General features: G+C 36.4%; 1 protein-coding gene across 1 annotated transcript; it reads right to left on the bottom strand.

The window, feature by feature from the left end:
• Position 1: 1 nt before the first annotated feature.
• LOC140163671 (receptor-type tyrosine-protein phosphatase F-like) lies at positions 2-20,305 on the bottom strand. Its single transcript, XM_072186986.1, has 16 exons — positions 20,223-20,305; positions 19,961-20,067; positions 18,795-19,067; positions 16,122-16,242; positions 15,343-15,530; positions 14,707-14,906; positions 7,948-8,113; positions 7,337-7,422; positions 6,395-6,515; positions 5,807-5,905; positions 5,014-5,152; positions 4,232-4,386; positions 3,266-3,433; positions 2,485-2,652; positions 1,683-1,979; positions 2-348 (listed from the first exon to the last, which is right to left on the bottom strand). The coding sequence occupies exons 2-16, from the start codon at positions 20,037-20,039 to the stop codon at positions 2-4; spliced, it is 2,607 nt and encodes an 868-aa protein (XP_072043087.1). The 5' UTR covers positions 20,040-20,067; positions 20,223-20,305.
• Between the last annotated feature and the right edge of the window lie 1,350 nt (positions 20,306-21,655).

The raw sequence follows: 21,655 nt of genomic DNA on the forward strand, positions 1-21,655 counted from the left end.
GCTAATTTATGATTCGTGTCTTACCAGCAATTGGGCTGCACATTCTATATTGCTGTGTCTCACTCGCATTACCCTGTAATAGGCGTCCATTCTTAGTGTCATCTACATTAACTGCCAAAACTCGGAAATCAAACATGAATCTGTGTTCATTTATTCCACATTTGACTTCAAGTGTAACATGCGTGGAAGACACCGTGGTGTTATGCCATGAAGGTTCTATAGAACTTCGTCTATGTTCAACTAAATAGTATGGAATTGGACCGTTGCGATGCAACGGTGGTTTCCACGTAATGGAGATTTCTGTTGAAGAGATCGGCGACACTGAACTAAACATTGGCGGTCCTGGATCTGTAGAATGACGAAATTGCACAGAGTTTAAAACGAGGTTGATTTAACCGGTTTATAAGCTTTACACGCTACCAATAATATTATTTGAATATATCACATGATCTGTCTCTAAATAATCACATATAGCTGGCAGCTGGATGACAAAGACACCTCTAAACAATGTCATTGCCTAATAGGTTTTAGTGGCTGTTGGTGAACCATAACTATTTCACATCACTGAATTTTGGCCTGAACATCATCATGCCTGGTCCGTTTTAAAGAAAAGAAAACCTTAACCCCGGGGAGGTCACTCCCATTGTGGTCTGTAAGCTCCTGTACACCATCCGCGATAATGAAAACGCGTAAAAAGGGTAGTTTTTTGTGGGTAGGCACGATACGCGCGCGCGTATCGTGTTTAGGGTGTCAGAAACATGAGAAATTGGAAAATAGGCTAGCAAAATTGCAATTGCTAATACGCGGAAATGATATTTAGGGTATGAAATTTGATGCAAGGAATAAAATCCTTGTTTAGGGTGTGAAAACAATCGCGTGTTACCTGTTTCGGGTATCGTTTTAGTCAAGGGTTAAATCCTTGTTTAGGGTGCTTTTCAAAAGTTGATTATCGCGGATGGTGTCCCGGGGATGGTGTACAGGCCACAATGGGACCTTAAGGGCTGGGTATGAACGTTTGGACAGTATTTATTGTGGGACATTAGAGCACATCAGACATATCGAATTGCATTCTGAATACGAAGAATGTCATTCTGATATCAAATAATTTTGATTTTTGAAATTCGCAATTTAATACACATTTTATGGCAAATCATTAAAATTGATATTTTTGATATTTAACAGTACTTGAAGTAAACTTTATAAATCTGATGATTTATACTTAAAGTGTATGTAGGTGGGATGAAAGCCGACGATCAATTGAAAATTTTGACCTTTCGTATTGAAGATATGGATTTTTTCCCAAAACACCAAAAAAATTAGGTCTTTTTGGGAAAAAATCCATATCTTTAATATGAAAGGTCAAAATTTTCAATTGATCGTCTGCTTTTCCTCCCAGCTACATACACTTTAAGAATATATCATTAGATTTATATAATTTACTTCGAGGACTGTTATATATAAAAAATTTGAAAAATATCAAATTTTTATAATTTGTCATAAAATTTGTATTATATTGTGATTTTCAAAAAATGAAAATTATTTGATATCAGAAAGACATGCTTCGTATTCAGAATGCAATTCGATAGGTCTGAGGTGCTCTCATGTCCCACAAAAAATACTGTCGAAACGCAATAAACGCTCATTTTAGATCCCTTAACCCGGAAGAAAACAAATTGACTTACACCCTATATCAGTTGTCTTTAAAACGGCGTTGGAATATTCACCACATTGCTCTTTCGTATTGCACGCTCGAACGCTGAAAGCATACGTTGAATATCCGTGAAGGCCATATACAACAGTATACAGATCGGTTACATTCAGATATTGGCCCAGCATGTACTCGTTATTATCCGTTATTAATTCGTATCTGATATTGAAGTGGTGAATGATGTCATGAGTAGATAACGGGGCGTTCCATGCTAACCTGACAGTATTTGATGTAATATTGTACGCTGAGAGATTCTCCGGAGGTCCAGGTACTATGAACAAATATGGAAAAAAATGGCATCAAATTAGTTAAGAATACATTGAACAACATAAAATGATAAATGTGACATAATTCTGGTAAAGTTGGTGTAGATCAACATTGTATAACAGTTCGTCCAAATCGATGGTAGCTTAATACACAGAGCCTCTTGCATAACACATGTGGTGAGACTCTTAACATTTGCCTATCAATTGCCTCTTGCGAAAGTCACGATCCTGGAACTAGATGACTGCACAAAGTTATCTTATGTATTCACCCATTTGTGTCATAATACTGCTTCTGGGTACATACCAATCTAGTCGTCTGGTTACCTCAGTATAAGATACAACATCCCGAGTAAATAAAGTTGTAAAGTGAAAACGCGAAAGTTTTTTGAGGGTAGGAGTAACGTACTTCATACTTACTCGATGGGTGACTCAATTTGACTAATATCAATGAACAGCGTTTCTGAGTTGCTCTGTTCTTTATGTTATGTTATAACTTTATACAAATCTTACCTCCGTCGCTAGTTTTGCCTGTAGCTTTCTCCGACAATGGTCCAGCTCCAGCCCTGGTGAAAGCATTAATCCAAACCAAATATGATGTAGATGTATGCAGATTATGCAATGTTTCGGATTTTCTCAACATTTCTGATTCACCAATCACATCCTTCCAAGTGGTATCACCTGATGGGAAATTAAAAGTTGTCATTTTAGACTACTGTTTGACCTTTAACATGTTTAAATTGTTTAAAAAAAAATTACACGTGTGGATTGGAACTCAATTGATTTATCGGGACTGCTTATCAAGAACAGGCATCCGGTAATCGTCCCTCTTTATTCGCTAGCAAAGTGTTACGTGTAATCCGATTATCACTATGACAACTGGATCATGCTTTTGAGTTCTGCACCACGATCGAAATGATCGCAACACAAAGTTTATGGCTACCAATTCCAAAGGGTGCGTGATCCAGTTACCAGGGAGTTATGTAACCACTTCGCTGGCGAATAGCCATAATCTTGAAGGGTCTTACGTACCATAAATATGTACTAATCTTGATAAGGTGGCACGGAATTATTACTCATTTTTGACCCACATAAATTCAACACGATGAGTCAGATTTAACTTGAATCAAGATAATTTTACCGATTAATTACATTCAAACTATGTGGTGGTGGAACCATGTACTAAATTATTATTTATCCTACATGAAGACTGATATATTATAATTCGACATGGGTTACTATTATTGACTATATACACAATAATGACATTCAACCAAGACAAAGACAGACTTACCAGTACATAAATGAGACATGCTTTTGTTGTAAACACAATAATGTAACCGATATTTGCTAATGCTACCGTGTGACTCATTTACAGAGAGTATCATCCATGTAACGGTCAGTTCAGTGGGTTCTTCATCTACGGTTTTAACAGATAATATCTTGGGCGCTCTTGTTGGCACTGCAAAAACAAAGAATATAACGGCACGAAAGTGAATTGAATATTATATTATATTCTTTTTATCGACTTTAAGTAAATTAGACCTCCTAAAGGCATATCCTACTCCGCGATCCGACTTCTTGAGGGCCTTTCTTTCCCCTCTCTTACCTCCCTCTTATCGCTTTCTGTTTCCCTCTCCTCCTCCTACTCAGTTAAGTCAGTTAATCTTAACTATATTCTCTGTTGTATTATAAGGCGAGCAATCCTCGATCATTTGAGGTTCAATACCACTAATTATCTATTACAGGAAAATGGCTAATTTCGTTGAAATTTTCTCTTATTTAGAACTCTCACAGTTAAACGCCACCAATTTCAGGTGAAACTAGATGAATAAGGTGGGGCGAATATTTACTAAAAACCGATGCCATGCGGATGAATTTTGGTAAATATTGCAACAAAAATATCCTAAAATATACCATTTCGAAGCATCGAAACACAAAATGTACTTTTTTGGCTATAATAACTTAGTTAATTTCATGATTATAAAGCAGTATTTTCAGATACACAAACAAATAGTTCCTCGTCGTATTTCCATACATCGCCCAGGCTTATTAGTGGTATATAACATTGAGTGAAAAGAACATCACAGTAGAGAATTAAAAATCGCAGAGAAGAACCAAAAACACGACGCTTGTTGCAATATTAACAACACGCCTGCAAAGACGTTAAGAGTATATCTCGTCTTTAAGCATTTAGAGGGTTTCAGGTGATTTATTTATAGATAAACTAATCATACGATGCATAGTATATATAGTATACCTCCTTCTGAAGTTCTTGATGGTTGATCCGGATATTTCCATTTCCCTTTATATCGATGGTTATTTGCGCGTATTCGCAAGTCATATAGTGTGTACACATGCAGGCCTGATATTGTGTAACTGGTTCGATCGTCGGAAGTTGTAAATGTACTTAGCCTGCGGATATGAAATGATTAAACTATGATAAATTGGTATATGATTCTACCGTGTAAACATGGTAAAGATGGAGATTAACTGCTAGTCCTAAGGTTCGCTGGTCCAGAAAAAAAGGTTAAGGTTAATATTATGGTTTGGTTTAGGGTTAGGAAACTTGCAAATAGCGGACCGTATAAAGGTTAGATGCCACAAGCCTCACGGTTAATATTTCATTGAAGATCATTTTGAATATGCTTTATGTAATTAGGATTTGTTATTATTGATTTGTATTGTGATTTGGGATTTAAAAAAAATAAACCTTGAACTTGAACTTGAAGAAGATGATGGTGAAGAAGAGGAAGAAGGAAGAAATGACGGTGAAGAAGAAGAGAAGAAGAAGACGACGATGGTGATGAAGAATCAGGAGAAGACGGCACAATGACGAGAACAATATGAAGAACAAGAAGTGTAAAAGGATGAAGAGAAGACTATTATGGAAAGAAGATACGGCGAGGAACTAAGGAAGAAGAAAAACAGAAGGTGGCGAAGAAGAGCAAAAGAGGGGAGACGAAAGACAGAGCACTTAACAAGAAAGTCACAACATGAACAGTATTTGAACCTATGTCGAAACTTCAAAAGAAATCTTACCACTTATCTTCGTCAACTGTTTTCCACTGTATAGTGTAATTCTTTATATAGCCATTTGGCTCAGACGGAATTACCCAGCGAACGGACATAGATGTGTTTGTTTTGCTATCGATCTGGACTAAATCTGGTGGCTCAGGCTCTGTAAAAGCAGTGGGAATATTTTCAAAATATTACCATACTATACTACTATACTATAATATACTATACTATACTATACTATACTATACTATACTATACTATACTTTACTTTCAGCAATTTTTGTATTGCGATGCTCTCTCACATGACCGTTTTTGTTTTCAGTGCATGAGTGAATGCGGATCATACTTCAATTACACACCAGCTAATGGACATAACTCTTTCTACCGCAGAGTCATCAACATGATGTCACTTACCTGATCGTCACCAATTAGCACGCTTGAGTGACACCAACGTGACGTACTTTAGAATTTAATAACCCTAAAACTACGAATGGGGACACCCCCAGATTTTTTATCAGTCATAAAAACGCACGCATTTACACCCAAACGACCTAAGGTAATCGTAGATACATCCTTTGCTCTCATTTTAGGATTAAAATTTCCCCCAGCACCTTACCCGGGGGTAGGACCGGCCACCAAAGATGACCATAGAGGGGGTTGGTGAGACCCAATGATTTTCATCTCGCTCTTGTGAAATTATTGGAAAAAGCTACTAATATCCATTTACGTTTAAAGGGCATCAACCCTACGGTGTGTATCTTTACTTTACCCTATATAATTACTCTTCAAATTCAAAAGAAGAGGATTTTCTTACCATTTGTACGGTCCTTGATGTCAACATTCATAGGCGGACCATATCCAACAGAGTTAAATGCTTTAATCACAACAACATAGGCTTGAAATTTTTTGATTCCTAAAGAGACAACATATTGTGATAATCAAACAAAGATCGTTATCACTGCATACTGACGAATCTCAGAGAATTGTTGACTGGTCCTTTTGTATTATGACTATAATAGAGGGCGATGAATTTTACGGTACAAGGTCGTTTTTGCCATTGTCGCTGCCCGCGCTCGGCAAATCGCTGAGGGCGCTTCACGGTTTATAGTAATCTGCTTTTCGTCATTATACGGAAACGTCATGACGATATTTATGAGATCAATTTAACTAGATAAATTGTTTTAAATGTTGCGGAGCATACACAATTGGTGCCAAATATTTTGTCAACACTTAAATAACATTATATCAGAATGTTTTGCAGTCAGTTTTCATAAAATGATTTGAATGTTATTAAAACGTCTTATATCATTGTACGCCCTTTATATAACCAACATTTAAATGATATTGTTGTTTTGGTTTTTATTATGCTTACTGGGTATTCACATAGAGTGCGTTTACTTACCGGTAAAACTGTACCTTTTAGTGGTACCAGTTGTATTTTGTATCCTTATAACAACCTCTTCTTGTTTGATGGATAGTGTGTACCCTTTAATGATTCCGTTTTGCTGATCAATTGGAACATTCTAGTAAAATAGTAAAACGGAGGTATTATTTGGGGTATTCCAATTGAAATCCATACACATCCTACACACCGAATAAGGGTTGGAGAAGATGTGAGCGTAAAGAAACTGGCGCCGTATGGCTTTTCTGTACTTTGGAATATAGCACCCAATGTATGCTAAAACTTTCTTTTTATTACATTTAAAATACATGTGTTCTTGTCTGATTCTATGCAAGGAATTCTCGTCACAATGCTCTATTGTATAGATTCTTATTAAAGAATTGTGAAAGGTAACCATAAGATTAACAATGCTACTGTTTTTGTTCTATCACAAAGTATCACGAAAAGGACGATTTTTTTAAAGGGTTGATCTTATCAAAATGAATATTTTCCGTTTTATTTTAACAAGCGACTATTCTATTTGACAAGATCACCCATTTAATTTTGACAAGATTCTTTTACTTATACCCCCCTCTGAGAAGATAAAGTATACCAAAACTTATTAAAATTGACAATAATCTCAGTTTTCACTCTATAATACAAGCGAGATTGACTACAATAGTGTTTGTAACATGTTAGTTAAACCCTCCATTGTGTTGCATTCATTATTGAGTTTGATGAATGAATGTCATTTTGATCAGTCGTTTTGAAGAGAAATCTGTTATGTCTCCATCTGAATAGTTTCCCTTAACAAATTTGACAAGTTTCTATATTCAAAAATTCAAAAATTAATAGATCGTTAGAGTGTAGCTATTCTAAAAGTCCCACAAAAGTTACAACTGTGGGAAATAATTAGTTTAGGTGTCCCTAAACATGGGTAAAAATAAAAAGTCAACGACTTACGTCCCACGCTAGCGTGACTTCTCTTTCGTATGTTGATGTTGGTTCTTCCATGATGATACTCACATTTTGTACTCTTCCCACAGGAGCTGAAACGGTAAATAAAGAGGGGTCATGGGTCGGCAAAACAATTATGCTAGGCATAATCAATAAGGCAGGCCAAAAACCGATCTTACGCTGTATTTTTTACCGTTCAATGGGGATATCTACACGGTAATCCGCATTGATGCCTATCGAGTGTGCACTCGAAATTGTCACAGCTGTGGCTCGCATAATGGTATAGATGAACGAGCGTGAACGCGTTATTAAATTTGGCGCCATTCAAGATTACCAATTGATAGTACATCAAGTTGTCTACGTACCTCTTCCCTAGGCCTCAAGGAAGAAGAGATGATTAATTGTGTTTTCAACTGATTGAGTGTCCCAGGTTAAAGAAGAAATAAAACAAACAAACAAACAAACAAACAAAAAAACAACGTTCGTTCACCTAGTGATGTTTATTGACTTGCGCCACACTGGCAGATGCATACAAAGCAAAATGCAATACAATTCCGCCCTTAAAAAATCCCAAAAATATGCCTAATACTACATGTATAAAGCAGAGAAGTACGAACCACTTTCACTCGTGTGTGATTCTTCGGGGTCGGACCACGAACTCCATTTTGGAATATCAAGGTAACCGGTATAAACACTAGCACCCATTGAGATACAGTATGTAGAAAATGCTTTCAGGCCGGTTAGTGTATATTTTCTTTTTGTTGTCGAAAAAGGTATAGTTTCCTGAAAAGAGATCAAGATATTGTCACACAATTTACAGCAATCAGTATTACAGTAGACAGTATTACTTTATTCTGTCTGTCCAATCGAACAAGCTACAAAGATATATGTGACCCGTTCCTAAAAAACCTGGAACATGTTGACAGCGTTTACCTATATCTTTGCACAATATTTTTGTGGGACCTGAGAGCACATGAGACACGCCAAATTGCCTTCTGAATACAAGGAGTGTCCTTCTGATATCAAATAAATAATAATAATTATAATGTAATTAGGGGAAAACGGCATATTGACTCTTAAGCTAGTGATTCTTATCAGGGTTCGTGCTATTTTATATGAAGGATATGTACGCTCGTACGTTTTGTCAAAAAAGTAATACATTATTTTTCCTGATTTCAAGATCGTGTTCCCTTAAGGGCTGGGGTATGAGCGACCTTGAAGTACAGGTATCTGAAGAAGGGAAGCAACGAGTTACCCCAAATCACAGCGACAGGTAGTGACTGGGCCGCCGAGTGCTAATATATATTTATTTTGGAAGGTTCATGTTTGTTTTAAATTTTGGGGCGTTTTTCCAAAATTTCATATTTTTGGCTATTTTTCAAAAAAGCGACATGCCAAAGACAAATCTTTTTGCACATACTTTGTTATTGCTAATACAACTCTTTTCTGCATACCTACGTTACAATTCGTTGTGGTGATTTAGTAATATTATAAATTTTGTGACTGCATTTTTGCGTTTTCGATGCGATTTTAGGCTTACCGTGATTTAACGTTGATATCTGGTCTTGCTCCTTTTATAATTTTACTTTGACCGTCGTCGGCTTTTGTAAATAACAGAATGTAGATTGGCTCTGAATAAGTATCGTAGTCCTCTTGGTGGGTTTTTTCATGATATAATTAGTTTGTATTTGCATGTAACAACCCAAAATCGACCTCTGAATTCGGGGTTGAATGCTGTTTCCGGAATACCTGTGGACTCAAACAAGTGCACGAGTGGCGACTATGGTTTTATACTTCCCGCATTCATGATTGCGTCAACGCCTAATAATATACTTCTTTGTATAGGTTGAGTGTAGCTGGTATTCAAAAAATTGGTTACATGTCAATGACCATTAACTTCAGGGATAGATCCTTTGCACGCCTTTCTATCATGCAGTATCTTTACCCACAGACATGTGCCCGTGTCATGTGCCAATATTGCGCAACGTTAAAGGTAAATATATATTTTTTGACATGGAGAAGACTGTGTGCTTCTATGGCCGAGTGGTCTAAGGCATTGTGGTTTCTTAGTTGCTGTTCTCAGTGTCGCTTGTTCGAATCCGAGCGTTTGTTTCTTTTTCTTATGCGCTGATTTATTTTTCCACATAGGGCCTGCACTTTGGCTCGTTTTTTGCAGGTTTACATGGTCCAATAATCACAAAATGACTGACATGTGGTAACAAAGGAAGCAGTCACTGCAATTTGATTATGTCCCATATGATTGGCCATTCAAGACACCCCTGTGAATATACTATAGCGTCCTTTTCAAAATATAATACCTGTTTGCTTGACTGCATTGACAATACCCGGGAACAATACACACAGTATATGCATTGGACAAACTTTTTACAATAAGGATGATAAGTGATGATGTGACCTCCAGATTTATACATCGTTCGTCTCGCACACTGACAACATTTGATTGAATGGACTGTAGGCTACTGCGCCGTGACATGGAATAATTGATGGCCGTGATTACGGTGAAGGACACCGGTTCAAATCCTTTGTTTGGAGCCAATCGATAAAAGCATGCAGGGCCTCTATACCCATGTACAGTTTATCCCTACATAACCTATGTCTTGAATACGCTGGCAAAGTTATGTAATAATCGGATTAATACTAGGCCCCTATATAGCAGTAGGTAAAAACAAGTTTTGAATAATCCGCGCTATAAAGTCCCATTCAGTGATCCCAGCGAAAGTGAAAAAAAATCAAATTGTTACGTTTATATAAATTTTTTAATGAAAAACAAATGGCAAAAAAACAAAACAGGAAAACGACAGTATTGACGAAGTTGTAGCCCCATTCAAATACATGTAGCTAATTTATATACTGTCAGTACCGGTATATAAATTACAGACTCACGTAAATGCATTATTTTTTGTCTTAGACACACGGCTTTCGGCTGAACCACTGCACTAGCAAGCTATGTTAGCACATCTATGACAATGACGAAAGGTACAAAATCAGCCATAGGCCTTTAGATAGCAGAAGACACCAAAGTGGTGTTTTATGACCTTTGACATTCTTTTGTGGCGAGTGACATGGTCTTTCAATTCACGCCGAGTGTCCTTGACAGGTTTGACTATGCTTCAGTGGTCATGAAAGAATTCAAAAGATAACCTCTGCCCCAATAATCCCAAGCAATTGTCTGAAACTGCTCCTCGGATCATAAGAACTCAGTCCTCAAATGATAGTCATAATAATGTCCAAAATATAAAATTACTGACTATCATTGAAGACTGAGTTCCGCAGTCTAGTATCCAAAATCTGAATTTTGATGATTTTTACGATCGCCGGGATGAAAAAAATCAAAAATCACTGAATGGGCCTTTAGTTCCTCCTCTCCTTACCCTGGCAATTCAGTATCGAAGTTACGTAATGTTACTATGTCAACGGGATCACGCGCTTGAGTTATGAACCACGATCGAAACAATCACCACACAAAGTATATGGCACTTGAAGAAGGCATATCAAAATAGCGTGATCCGGTAACCAAGAGAATTACGTAACCACTTCGATGCTGAATATAAATCAAAGAAAAATAAAGAAAAAATAAATAAAACAAGAAAAGAAAAAAAAAGACAAAGAAAATTAACCAAATTAAGGGATCTGGAATGAGCGTTTTGAGCGTTTCGATAGTATGTTTTGTGGGACATGAGAGCACATCAGACATATCGAATTGCATTCTGAATACGAAGAATGTCTTTCTGATACAAATAAATTTCATTGTTTGAAATTCACGATATAATACAAATTTTATGACAAATTATTAAAATTTGATATTTTTCACATTTTTGATATATAACAGTCCTCGAAGTAAATATCATAAATCTAATGTTATATTCTTAAACAGTCCTTGGCATACCATACATGTATAGGCCTATGTATAGTAAATTTGTCTGATTTATCTGTTTTGTGCTGTTTAAGCAAATAGTTAAACATAATTTCCATAAAATGTAAGCTTTACTGTCAGATATGTCCCCTTTTGATTTTGAGCAGAACAAGTGAGGTAAAGCAAAGAAAATTGGAATTTACTACTACTAGCGCCAATGAATGTTATACGATTGTAAATCGGTACGATCCTCTGGGTGTGGGTGGGGGTGGGGGTGTGTGTGTGTGTGTCCTGCACACGTATTTGTTTTCTGCAACTATAACGGGACGCAATACGATACCGGTATGTTATAAGAATCAAACTTACAAGAAAGATGGCTCTTGTCAAATCCTACAATTCTGTCAGAGAAATATGCATATTTGCATTAAATTTTTAATTAATTGACATAATTGATTAATTAATAAATATTTTATTTAATGATTTACCATAATTCCAAATATGTCAAACAATATGTCAAATTAAAGCTAATGAAATGCTTTATAAATTGGTCAGAGCGCATTTTGCAGAATGCATTTAGTACTTTAGTTACATGATTTTTGCTATACACGCATAAGAGCTGTACTTTTAAAATCCGCGCCTAATCAATAATAATAGTCTTTCACTCCATTGTCAAAGTACTGTGCTCCCTGTAGCATTATGGAGTGATCAGGTCCTAGAGTGTGATGGTTTTGTAGCAGATGACAGTGCTCATTCAAGCCTGTCAAGGTCAGTTAGTAGCCACTTGCTGAATGGATGGCCATTATCAACTATCAAAGAGATGCCTTGTGCAGCTGCCAATCACAGTAGAGGTTTGATAACATTTTGTTAAAACCCAAATGTAATATAAGGACAATGCTGTGCATGTTGGTACTTAATTGTTTGGATTCTTACGTTGAAATTCCCTTGTATTAGTATTTTTATGTGTAGTGTATAGTGGTCATAAATTATATAGGCCTAGCTTTTAAATTTTGGGCATTTTTGCTCTGTTGCACTGTACCATTATGGAATTTGAGTAAATCAATTACCGACACAAGCAGGTATACAGTGTATTATTTTATTTTTATTTCGTATCTCAGGAGCACAGCTCACTTGGTAAGGCATCAGAATTTGGTACACTAGCGCTTCGAACTTTAAATCGGAAGGTGGTGAGTTCGAGCCTCATCACGGTCACATTAATTTTATAAATCAAATATTGTTCGAACTTTTCATATTTGTTTTTCTTTTATTGTTTCTTTTCTTTGTCTTTTTTTTTTCTTGTTTTATTTATTTTTTCTTTATTTTTCTTTGATTCATATTGCCAGTGTAAGGAGAGGAGGGAACTAACGTCCCATTCAGTGATTTTTTTTCATCCGGACGATCGTAAAAATCATCAAAATTCAGATTTTGTACAAGATGCGGAACTCAGTCTTCAATGATATAGTCAGTAATAATCTTTTGGTCATTATATGACTATCATCATTTGACGACTGAGTTCTTATGATACATCATCCGAAGAGCAGTTTCAGACAATTGCTTGGGATTGTTGGGGCAGTGGTTATCTTTTGAATTCTTTCATGACCACTGAAGCAGAGTTAAACCTGTCAAGGACACTCGGCGTGAATTGAACTGACCATGTCACTCGCCACAAAAGAATGTCAAAGGTCATAAAACATCAACTTGGTGTCTTCTGCTAGTGGTTCAGCCCTAAGCCGTGTAGGCCTATTTAAGACAAAAATAATGCATTTACGTGAATCTGTAATTTATATACTGACAGTATATATAAATTAGCTACATGTATTTGAATGGGGCTTCAACTTCGTCAATACTGCCGTTTTCTTGGGTTTTTTGCCAATTGTTTTCATTAAAATTTTTTTATAAAAGTAACAATTTGATTTTTTTTTATTTTTGTTGGGATCACTGAATGGGGCTTTGCAACGCGATATATTCAAAACTTGTATTCACCTACTGTTATAGCATTAATCCGATTATTACACAACCTCGCCAGCGTATTCAAGACATCCAATGCAAATAATCACCTAGATTATGACGTATCATACCGTAAATATGGCGGAATACTCAAATTCATTCAACAAAAGCATGATTACAAGCTATTGCAATCTACCGCGACAGCTCGTCTCACACACATAACAAATGCACTATACGATCAAATAGGTTGACGACAACGTTTGATTGAATGCACTGCATTGCGCCATGATTACGGTGAAGGACACCGGTTCAATTCCTTTGTATGGAGCCAATCACTAATTTCACGCACATCCTCTATTATTGCCCAATTATTTCCCGGGATGATTGCACACTGTAAAAGAGCTATTGTTATAATGTTTGATGAAATCGTGTTTAACTACCGTATTTTCTTAAGAACGGCACAATACAGATAAAGCAGGCAGATTTACTACATGTGGTACATGTATATACATATAGGGAATGTGTGTGAGTCGAGTATTACCTAATTATAATAGGGGCGTATCCAAAAATGAATTCACGCCCCTTTCAAATGTCGAGCCAAAGTGCAGGCCCTATGTGAGCGTACGGTAGGTCCTAGAAAAACTAATTTATAATTTCTTTTTGTATTATTTATTTATTTATTTATTTATTTATTTTTCGATTGATTATTTGATGATTGAGTGAGCAGATTTATCGATTGCTACTTTAGTTGTGGGACTTCTATTAGAGAATGACATCGTACATTAGTATTGATTTTTCCGTGAAACATTATCAAGAATTAATATCACATGTTTTATTGCAGATAGGAAGTTGGCTTAGTGATACTATCTGTTGATTCAGAACCGGAAGGTGCCGGGTTCGATTCCCACCTATGTCTATTTTTTTTAAAGACTTGGAAAAGTACTGCAGTAAGTTTATTTGGCGCGCGATCTCAGTTATTCATTTTCTGATGGCTGTGCCTCTTACAGGCACCCTCCCTCTGGAATCCAAACCACGGTTCGCTCATAACACCTCCCTTAACGGATTACTTACAGTAATTTTTATCAACATACAGGGTGTCTCAATAAAAACATAATCCTCATTGCGCCCTCTTTTTCTCCTATTTCTGAAAAGTTGATCAAATGTATTTTGGTATGTATAAAGAAACCCTAAATCGCTAGCTTTAATAAACCCAATTATTTCAATCGGCTCACAATTCTTTAAGATATGCCCTCTTTAAGAAATATTTATGTATTTATGTAATTCTTAGTCATCTAGGTATTCAAAATATCTAGTTCGACGAGTAGGACCTGATTGTTTTTAGCCACAGACTATCTGTATTGCTCAAGATGAACCGCAAAAGTCCACCAACCGGAAACCCGCTTCTTCGGGTTTCGCGGTTGGTGGACTTTCGCGGTTCATCTTTATTAAGCAGTACAGATGGTATGTGGCTAAAACAATCAGGTCCTACGCGTCGGACTAAAAATATCAAACTGAAAGTTTTAACTTTCTTTAAAAAAATCTATTCAACTAGACTTACTATTTTTGAACTTATGACATTTTCACATCCAATACCAGATGTATATTCACGCCGTCTGATCAACCCATAGCGAAGCCTGTATTGCAGTGTTGCGTTGAAATCATGGTTCCATTCTTTTGGCAAATTCCATGTTACCACGATGCTATCATAGTTTATGGTTTTAAATCTTATATTACTAGGAGGGTTTGGCATAGTTATATCTGTCGAAAAAGAAACGATCAAACAAACAAGTAAATAATCAAAAATAACCACACTTAAAAGAATTATAACCGGTGAAAGATAGCTGCTACATTAAGGTGAAATATATACCAGAGAATAAAAGCAATACAAACTGCAACTGCTTTACTGCGAGGATTAAATGGCAGATCGCCCCGTTTGCCTTTCATCGTCATTAAGAGGGTGTGACCTAGTGGTCTTTACACTAATATATTGAGACAAGTAAAGCTGACACACACAATTATGATATGGACATCCCAAGGCTTGATATAGGGGAATCATTTCCGCCCCATTTGCATGACCTTTCTCGGGAGGGGGAAGCGCTCAAAACATTTGTTTTTTATATATTATTGGCCGTAATTCAAGAACTACGGTGATCCGATGAAAATGGTATAGGCTTTATACTCTTAAGACTCTCACCTTGAAATGCAAAGGTCAATGTGTCAGTATAGCTCCCCATCGCATTCCTGGATGTTAGTTTTATGTACTGCTCCACCGCATTGTAATGGTTCTTTGACGAAACTAAACACTTGCACAGTCCTTGTTTTGGACAATCATTAGGCCGACACAGTCCTTGTTTTGGACAATTATACCACGTTTTGTTATCACTATGGAAAGAAGGAGACAATCAAAATACTAGTTTAACACTTGATTGCGAAAGTATTTTCCCGGTGTGTTTCCACACCTGCCGGCGCCCCTATCGAAACGATTACTTTCGGGGTTTATCTTTTATAAAAGTGCAATTATACATAAAGAAGTTGCCCTTTACAGAAATCCGCTGATCATTGTGGCCCGCATGCAAGACACACCTTATTTTAGGATCATAATAGGGACGCCACACGGGCGCAGTACTACTGTCTACTACCAGTCTACTATCAGTCTAAAGACTACAAACTTGCGTCTGACATTTCTGGCAAGCATACTCCTAACACCATTGATTGGTTAATAGCGCGTAAAAGGAGGGTTGATTCATCTGGTGCCGATCGGAGAAAAGGAATCGTAGACAATGCCGAAAAATTACCACCGCCTTCAGAAACTCAATCTGATCGACACTCGTAAACAAACCGTGACCAAGTTTGATTGACAAATGACGTCAGGCGAGAACTAGTCTTTTTTTAAATTCTGTCTTTGACTATTGTGATGCTTTAAAGGAAAAAAATCCAGAATTTTTTAAAAACTGAGTTACCGTTTATACTTACTCTGAGTATTGAAATACGTATGTCATCTTCAACATCGTTGGATTATTACATTCCCATTCACACCAATAATCGTCTAGATTCCGGCTCACACAGTTGAAGTTTTGAGCTGGTCCCGGCGGAACTGCAACACAAACAACATAAATACCGACAATTAAAGAGACCATTATGATTTTATGATTATGTCAACTTCATTAAATCTTTTGTACCGCTTTGGTATTTCTATTATTGTACTGCGTATTACTTTATTTCGGTTGCAATATTATAACACAAAAGAAAGAATTTGAATCCTGCAAACGGAAACAAATTAGCCTAGGTCGATCCGTTTTTCGCTCCACTATAAATATGCTAAAGAAGTTATCGGCTAACCCATCGGACCAGCAACCAAACACTTGAATGTACTATACTGGGAAATGAGAAACCAGAAACTGAAGAAGTACTTTTACGTATGCTAAAACTTTACAAAGGCCTAATGTATACGTTTACTAGTGTGCAGGCGCTAGTCCTTAGGTTCACTAGTTCGCTATACGCCCTCGTCATGCTCGTCCGAAACACAAAAAAGGTTTATTAGGCCAAATGTTGGGGTAGGACTTTAGAAGGTTTTAAGTTTATGGTTAGGGTATCCCGGTTTAGGATTAGGGTACTAGGAGCTACTAGGAAACTTTTCGGACTAGCCCACCTTAGGATATAACGTTGTAGACCGTTTTAGTAAATTAGATGCAGTTAAGGGGTTGTTTGGAATGACAGGTGAGTCAGGGGTCAAAAACAAAATTTTTACCTTTTTGACCTCAGCACATGTGTATGTATGATCTGCCATACAAAAATTAAAAAAACAATACCTCAAAGTATCATTTTTTAATGTTTTTTGTCATAATCACGCTTTTCTACAAATTTCATCTGTTTGTACCGGGGGCGTGTCTGTTGCCAGGTTGGCCTACATGACAGCATAGACACACGTTACAACCTTGAATAATAATACAGAATGACGTTATATTCTTCTTAGAACTGCCTATTATTTCAATTGTTATACTGTTCTGGTTGGTTTATTGCATATACTGTATAGAAATTATGCAATATGACGTCGAGCATGACAGAGTCATCTTCATTCAAATAAAATTCAGGTACCCGTAAGGTACCACGGAGCAATTCGCACGATAATACAATAAAACAGATGAAAGGTATGAATGGTTGTGGAATCGAATTGCAGACCTGTCCCTCTGTCACCTTAGAACTGCATCTCGTAGGCAATGGTAGGTAATACCGGAACGATATAACAATTGAAATAACAGCATGTCTTGGTCTCAATTCAAGATGTGCAATTTGGACACACCTACTCGTTGGCTGATTTATACTTCAACAGTTCCTCAAAGTGATATCAGAAAAGCCACTATCTCATTGTTCATTGGCCCGCAGTATGCAGCTCGCCCTGGGGCACTCAACTTTAGAATTGATGGGTATATGTGCCTACATTTTGTACAAGCGTCGCGAAGTAGGCGCATATCAGTACAAAACGTTGGGTTTTTTTTTTAAAAAAAAAACGGTCAATTATGTACAATCAAAATGAAAAAGGGGTCATTGGGTATAATATTTTGAAAACTGAAGGTGCCTGTCATCGGGTATAGTCGGCTTCAAAAGAGGGGCATATATTGACAGGCACATACCGTCACCTCTAAAGTTGATGCCCCCCGGGTGCTCGCATTATATTTTGTTCATGGCTCGGCTTTTAAAACTCCCACACATCACAATAAGGCTATTGAAAAGTGTATAGAATAGCTAATGATAGACTGGTCCCTGCGATTAGTCGCGGACCCGAGCGACAATATAGTAAACACATCGAGTTTATAACACAAGTGACAGTAGTCGTGAATTATGGAGGGTTTCATTGAACTTCTACCAGCAAAATATGGAATAATACTAACACAAGACACCAATCGAGATGATGATACCAGCCATAATAAAAGGCTTGTATTTGACCTTCTTATGAATCCAATTTCGTGGCGAGAAGTTAAAAAGGTAATGTATATTTCAAGAAATTTGGGTTCAAAAATTCCGTATCAGCTCGTATCATCAATTCCGTAAATATGGCGTATAGAGGCACAACTTGACAATAAACTGAACTATTTAAACGTAAAGGACGCACTGGATACACATAAATTTGTGTTTCCTTGCTGGCGGAATAGTTGTAAAAATCTTAAAAAAAAAAAAAGTTGGACAATTTATGAATTATGATTGGCAAAATAGCGAAAGGAAATAGACTTTTCCAACCATGTAAAACTACACTGGGTTGTTGACATGGTCGACATACATTAAGACATACGCATGTTCCTAAAGTAGGAGGTAAGTACTATAATTAATTGTTTAAAGTGCTCAACATACCAGCAAAAAGTCATAGGGTCATCAGAGTACAGGGACTTTGTGAAATACTGGGTACAAAAATAAAGTGCGTGAGCCGATATGCAACATCAAATATAAAAGCCGATTTACATAATTTCCCATGACCTTACAGAAGTGATCGTGCTCAAATATAAAACTATAGAGTTTGGTCCTTGATATGCACCATCAATTGTGTACTTGTGATCAATATTGCTAGGCAAACAATCACAGCAAACATGCCAAAATCCTCCCATTTCTCCTCCATTTACACACATATAAACCCATCCCTTAATACGCACTTACTTCCTACATTTACATTTGTCGCCGATGGCCCATAACAAGCTGTTCGTTGTGGATCATCAGCCATGCAGCATCCATACTGATGAGTCAGCTGTATGTCATGTATCGATATTTGCGACGTTGTCTCAGTATTTACGATGTTATACGACTTTGCCTCGATATCAACAAAGTCCCGTGTCCACACAATATCGGTTGATTTGCACGCTGCTGAATTACAGGTACAGATGATATCCAAAGCTGATCCAGGAGTTACGTATGGATCCTTAGGAGAAATAACTATAATTGAAGGAAAATATATTATTTAAAATATATTATTTAAAATATAACGAATTTAGAATGGAATATGAAGCTTGGGATAATATTTTATTGTTTTATTTGTTGCATGATCTATCGCAATCAGACGAGATGGATACTGACATAGACCGCTATTATGCTACCGTAAAGATTCGCCTAATGGCGCTCACGTGGTTCTTTGCCTGAATGTAACTTTCACGTACAAATAGAGAGCACCCTCCTCGAAAATGCCAACTAGAATCAAGGGCACGTGCTATAGGTACCGTCGGTAATCAAAACTAACAATCCATGTCGAATCATACGCTAAAATATCATACGCGCGGCTAAAACATTGTGCAATAGGAGCACAGCCACTGAACAGCATTGATAGATACTTTTTTTTAAACATGATCAAACATGATACAATTTTCACCCCAGTACCTTACCCGGGGGCAGGACCGGCCATCAAAGATGACCATAGAGGGGGTTAGTGAGACCCCAATGATTTTCATTTCGCTCTTGTGAAATTATTTCAAGAGCTACTGACTTACTTGTTAGTTAGGTGAAAATAGTATTTTCCTTTAATAATATTTAGCAGAAATTTGGTGAAAATCAATTTTGCCTATACTTTGTACATAGCCAGAATTTCCCAAATTTTTATGTACGCCCTCACATTATGACGTCATATCGACATTATGTGGGGAATGTTTGTACTTATTTTGGTATCACTAGATAGAGGAGACTGATAGCTATATATTTACTATAAATAACGGTGTATGATGTTTATAATTGAAAATTAAGGGGGGGTCGCAACAACCCCCTCTTCGTAGTTCGTGTTACAAAATATGGCTCAGTAGTTCTAGGGTTAAGTAAAATTAAGCTTAACGATACCTTACCTAAATCTGCAGCAGCAACACCAACAACATTGAGGTATAGCAGTACAAGATTAATGGTCATCAATTTGACGATAGGCATAGTGGAAATAGTCAAATTTGGAAATGTGCTTCAAAGAAAAAAAAAGAAAACCTATTGCCAAGACATTGCGTTATAAGTAGCATATTATAATTATAGACGGTTCTCAGTAGCAAAATGCATTATATTTTTTACATTATGTACTTTTAATGACAATTTATTATCACAGTATTATCACCTACTCACCTATCTAGAAATCAGGAAATAACTGTCGCCATTTATATAGTGCTTACAGTGTCCACGCGTAGTTGTGACAATGTATGAAGTCAGTATCTTAGTGTACTAATATATAGTAATACGGTTCAATGATTTTAAATGGATTTGTAAATAATTCATTATACCGATTTACTTATCGTTGAACTTGCCAACTATTGTTATTGTTCAGTGTATATGCACTACACGGTGTCCCAGAAACAATTATCGGGTGAATGTAAGTAGAATGCGTATCAGAATCCAAAATTTTAAAAATAGCTAATTTCTAAGTAAAATTTTAAACACTTGATCATTATTTTGGCTCAAATGTTCATCAAAAAGTTCAAATATAACATATTACACAACATACAGGAATAAAGCTAGGATTTTTTCGCGGACAAAACGTTGCTTCAAATAATGTCCTGAATAATGAATATAAAACTTGAAATAAATATTTAAAGCTTAAACATAATATTGCACAGTATCAAAATTTAGAAGCTACAAGCTCATTTAATCATGTCTTTCTTGTTTTTTTTGGAAAGTTTAGCATATTGCATAAGGAATTAAAGCCAAGGCCGTATGCAGACTCCGAGTATTAGACGTATAATATTGCCATTCTATTTCAATAATGTTACGTATAATATATGGTAGAAATATATTATCGATTTTACGTCATCAGACATTACTGGAAATAGAATGACAATAGATTAAATAACGTAGATATGTTACATCAAATATTTTACGTCAAAAACAAGTCTGCATACGGCCTTAATGTTATTGCTATCCTATTTCAGGAATCCATATTAAGTTTCTTATAATTCAACCACTATGTATCAATGTAAAGGTAAATTAAAACTTATATTCAAGTTGTTCACCTTCAGTGAAAGTAAGCATAACAAAACACCGTCGGAATTAAAACTATAGATAAGAGGAGAAATTTAATGAGATGCAAAAACTTTAGGAAGGGATGAGCGAGTATGAAAAAAGCGCCTGTTGATCAAATTTGGAATGAATTACATTGATGTAATGCGCAATATGTAATCGCTTATTTCTTCGCAACCAGTCAACCGAATTAAAAAACTTTACGTAGTGTGATGCACAATAAAATGCTTTTTTATTTTTTAAAATTGTTTGATTCATATGCCTATTTCTTGACTTATATCCAAATATATTCACCCGGTAATTTTTCCTGGGACACCCTGTATAGACTCATGGCATTCACTGAATATTGCGCAAATCGGGGGAATACCCTGTCACGTTGAAAACAATTGGGTAACCGGAATTCTTTAAAACAGTTCCTTGGTTAATACAATCTACATTTTGTACTTTTTCATGAAAACGTGAATTGTGTAAAAATCTGTTTTTGGTGTCCAAGTATTTTACATGTTCAGTGGCGTATCAGGGGGTAAAGACAAAAATGTTGTTGG

Source organism: Amphiura filiformis, chromosome 11 (assembly GCF_039555335.1).
Source record: "Amphiura filiformis chromosome 11, Afil_fr2py, whole genome shotgun sequence".
NCBI classification, from domain to species: Eukaryota; Metazoa; Echinodermata; class Ophiuroidea; order Amphilepidida; family Amphiuridae; genus Amphiura; species Amphiura filiformis.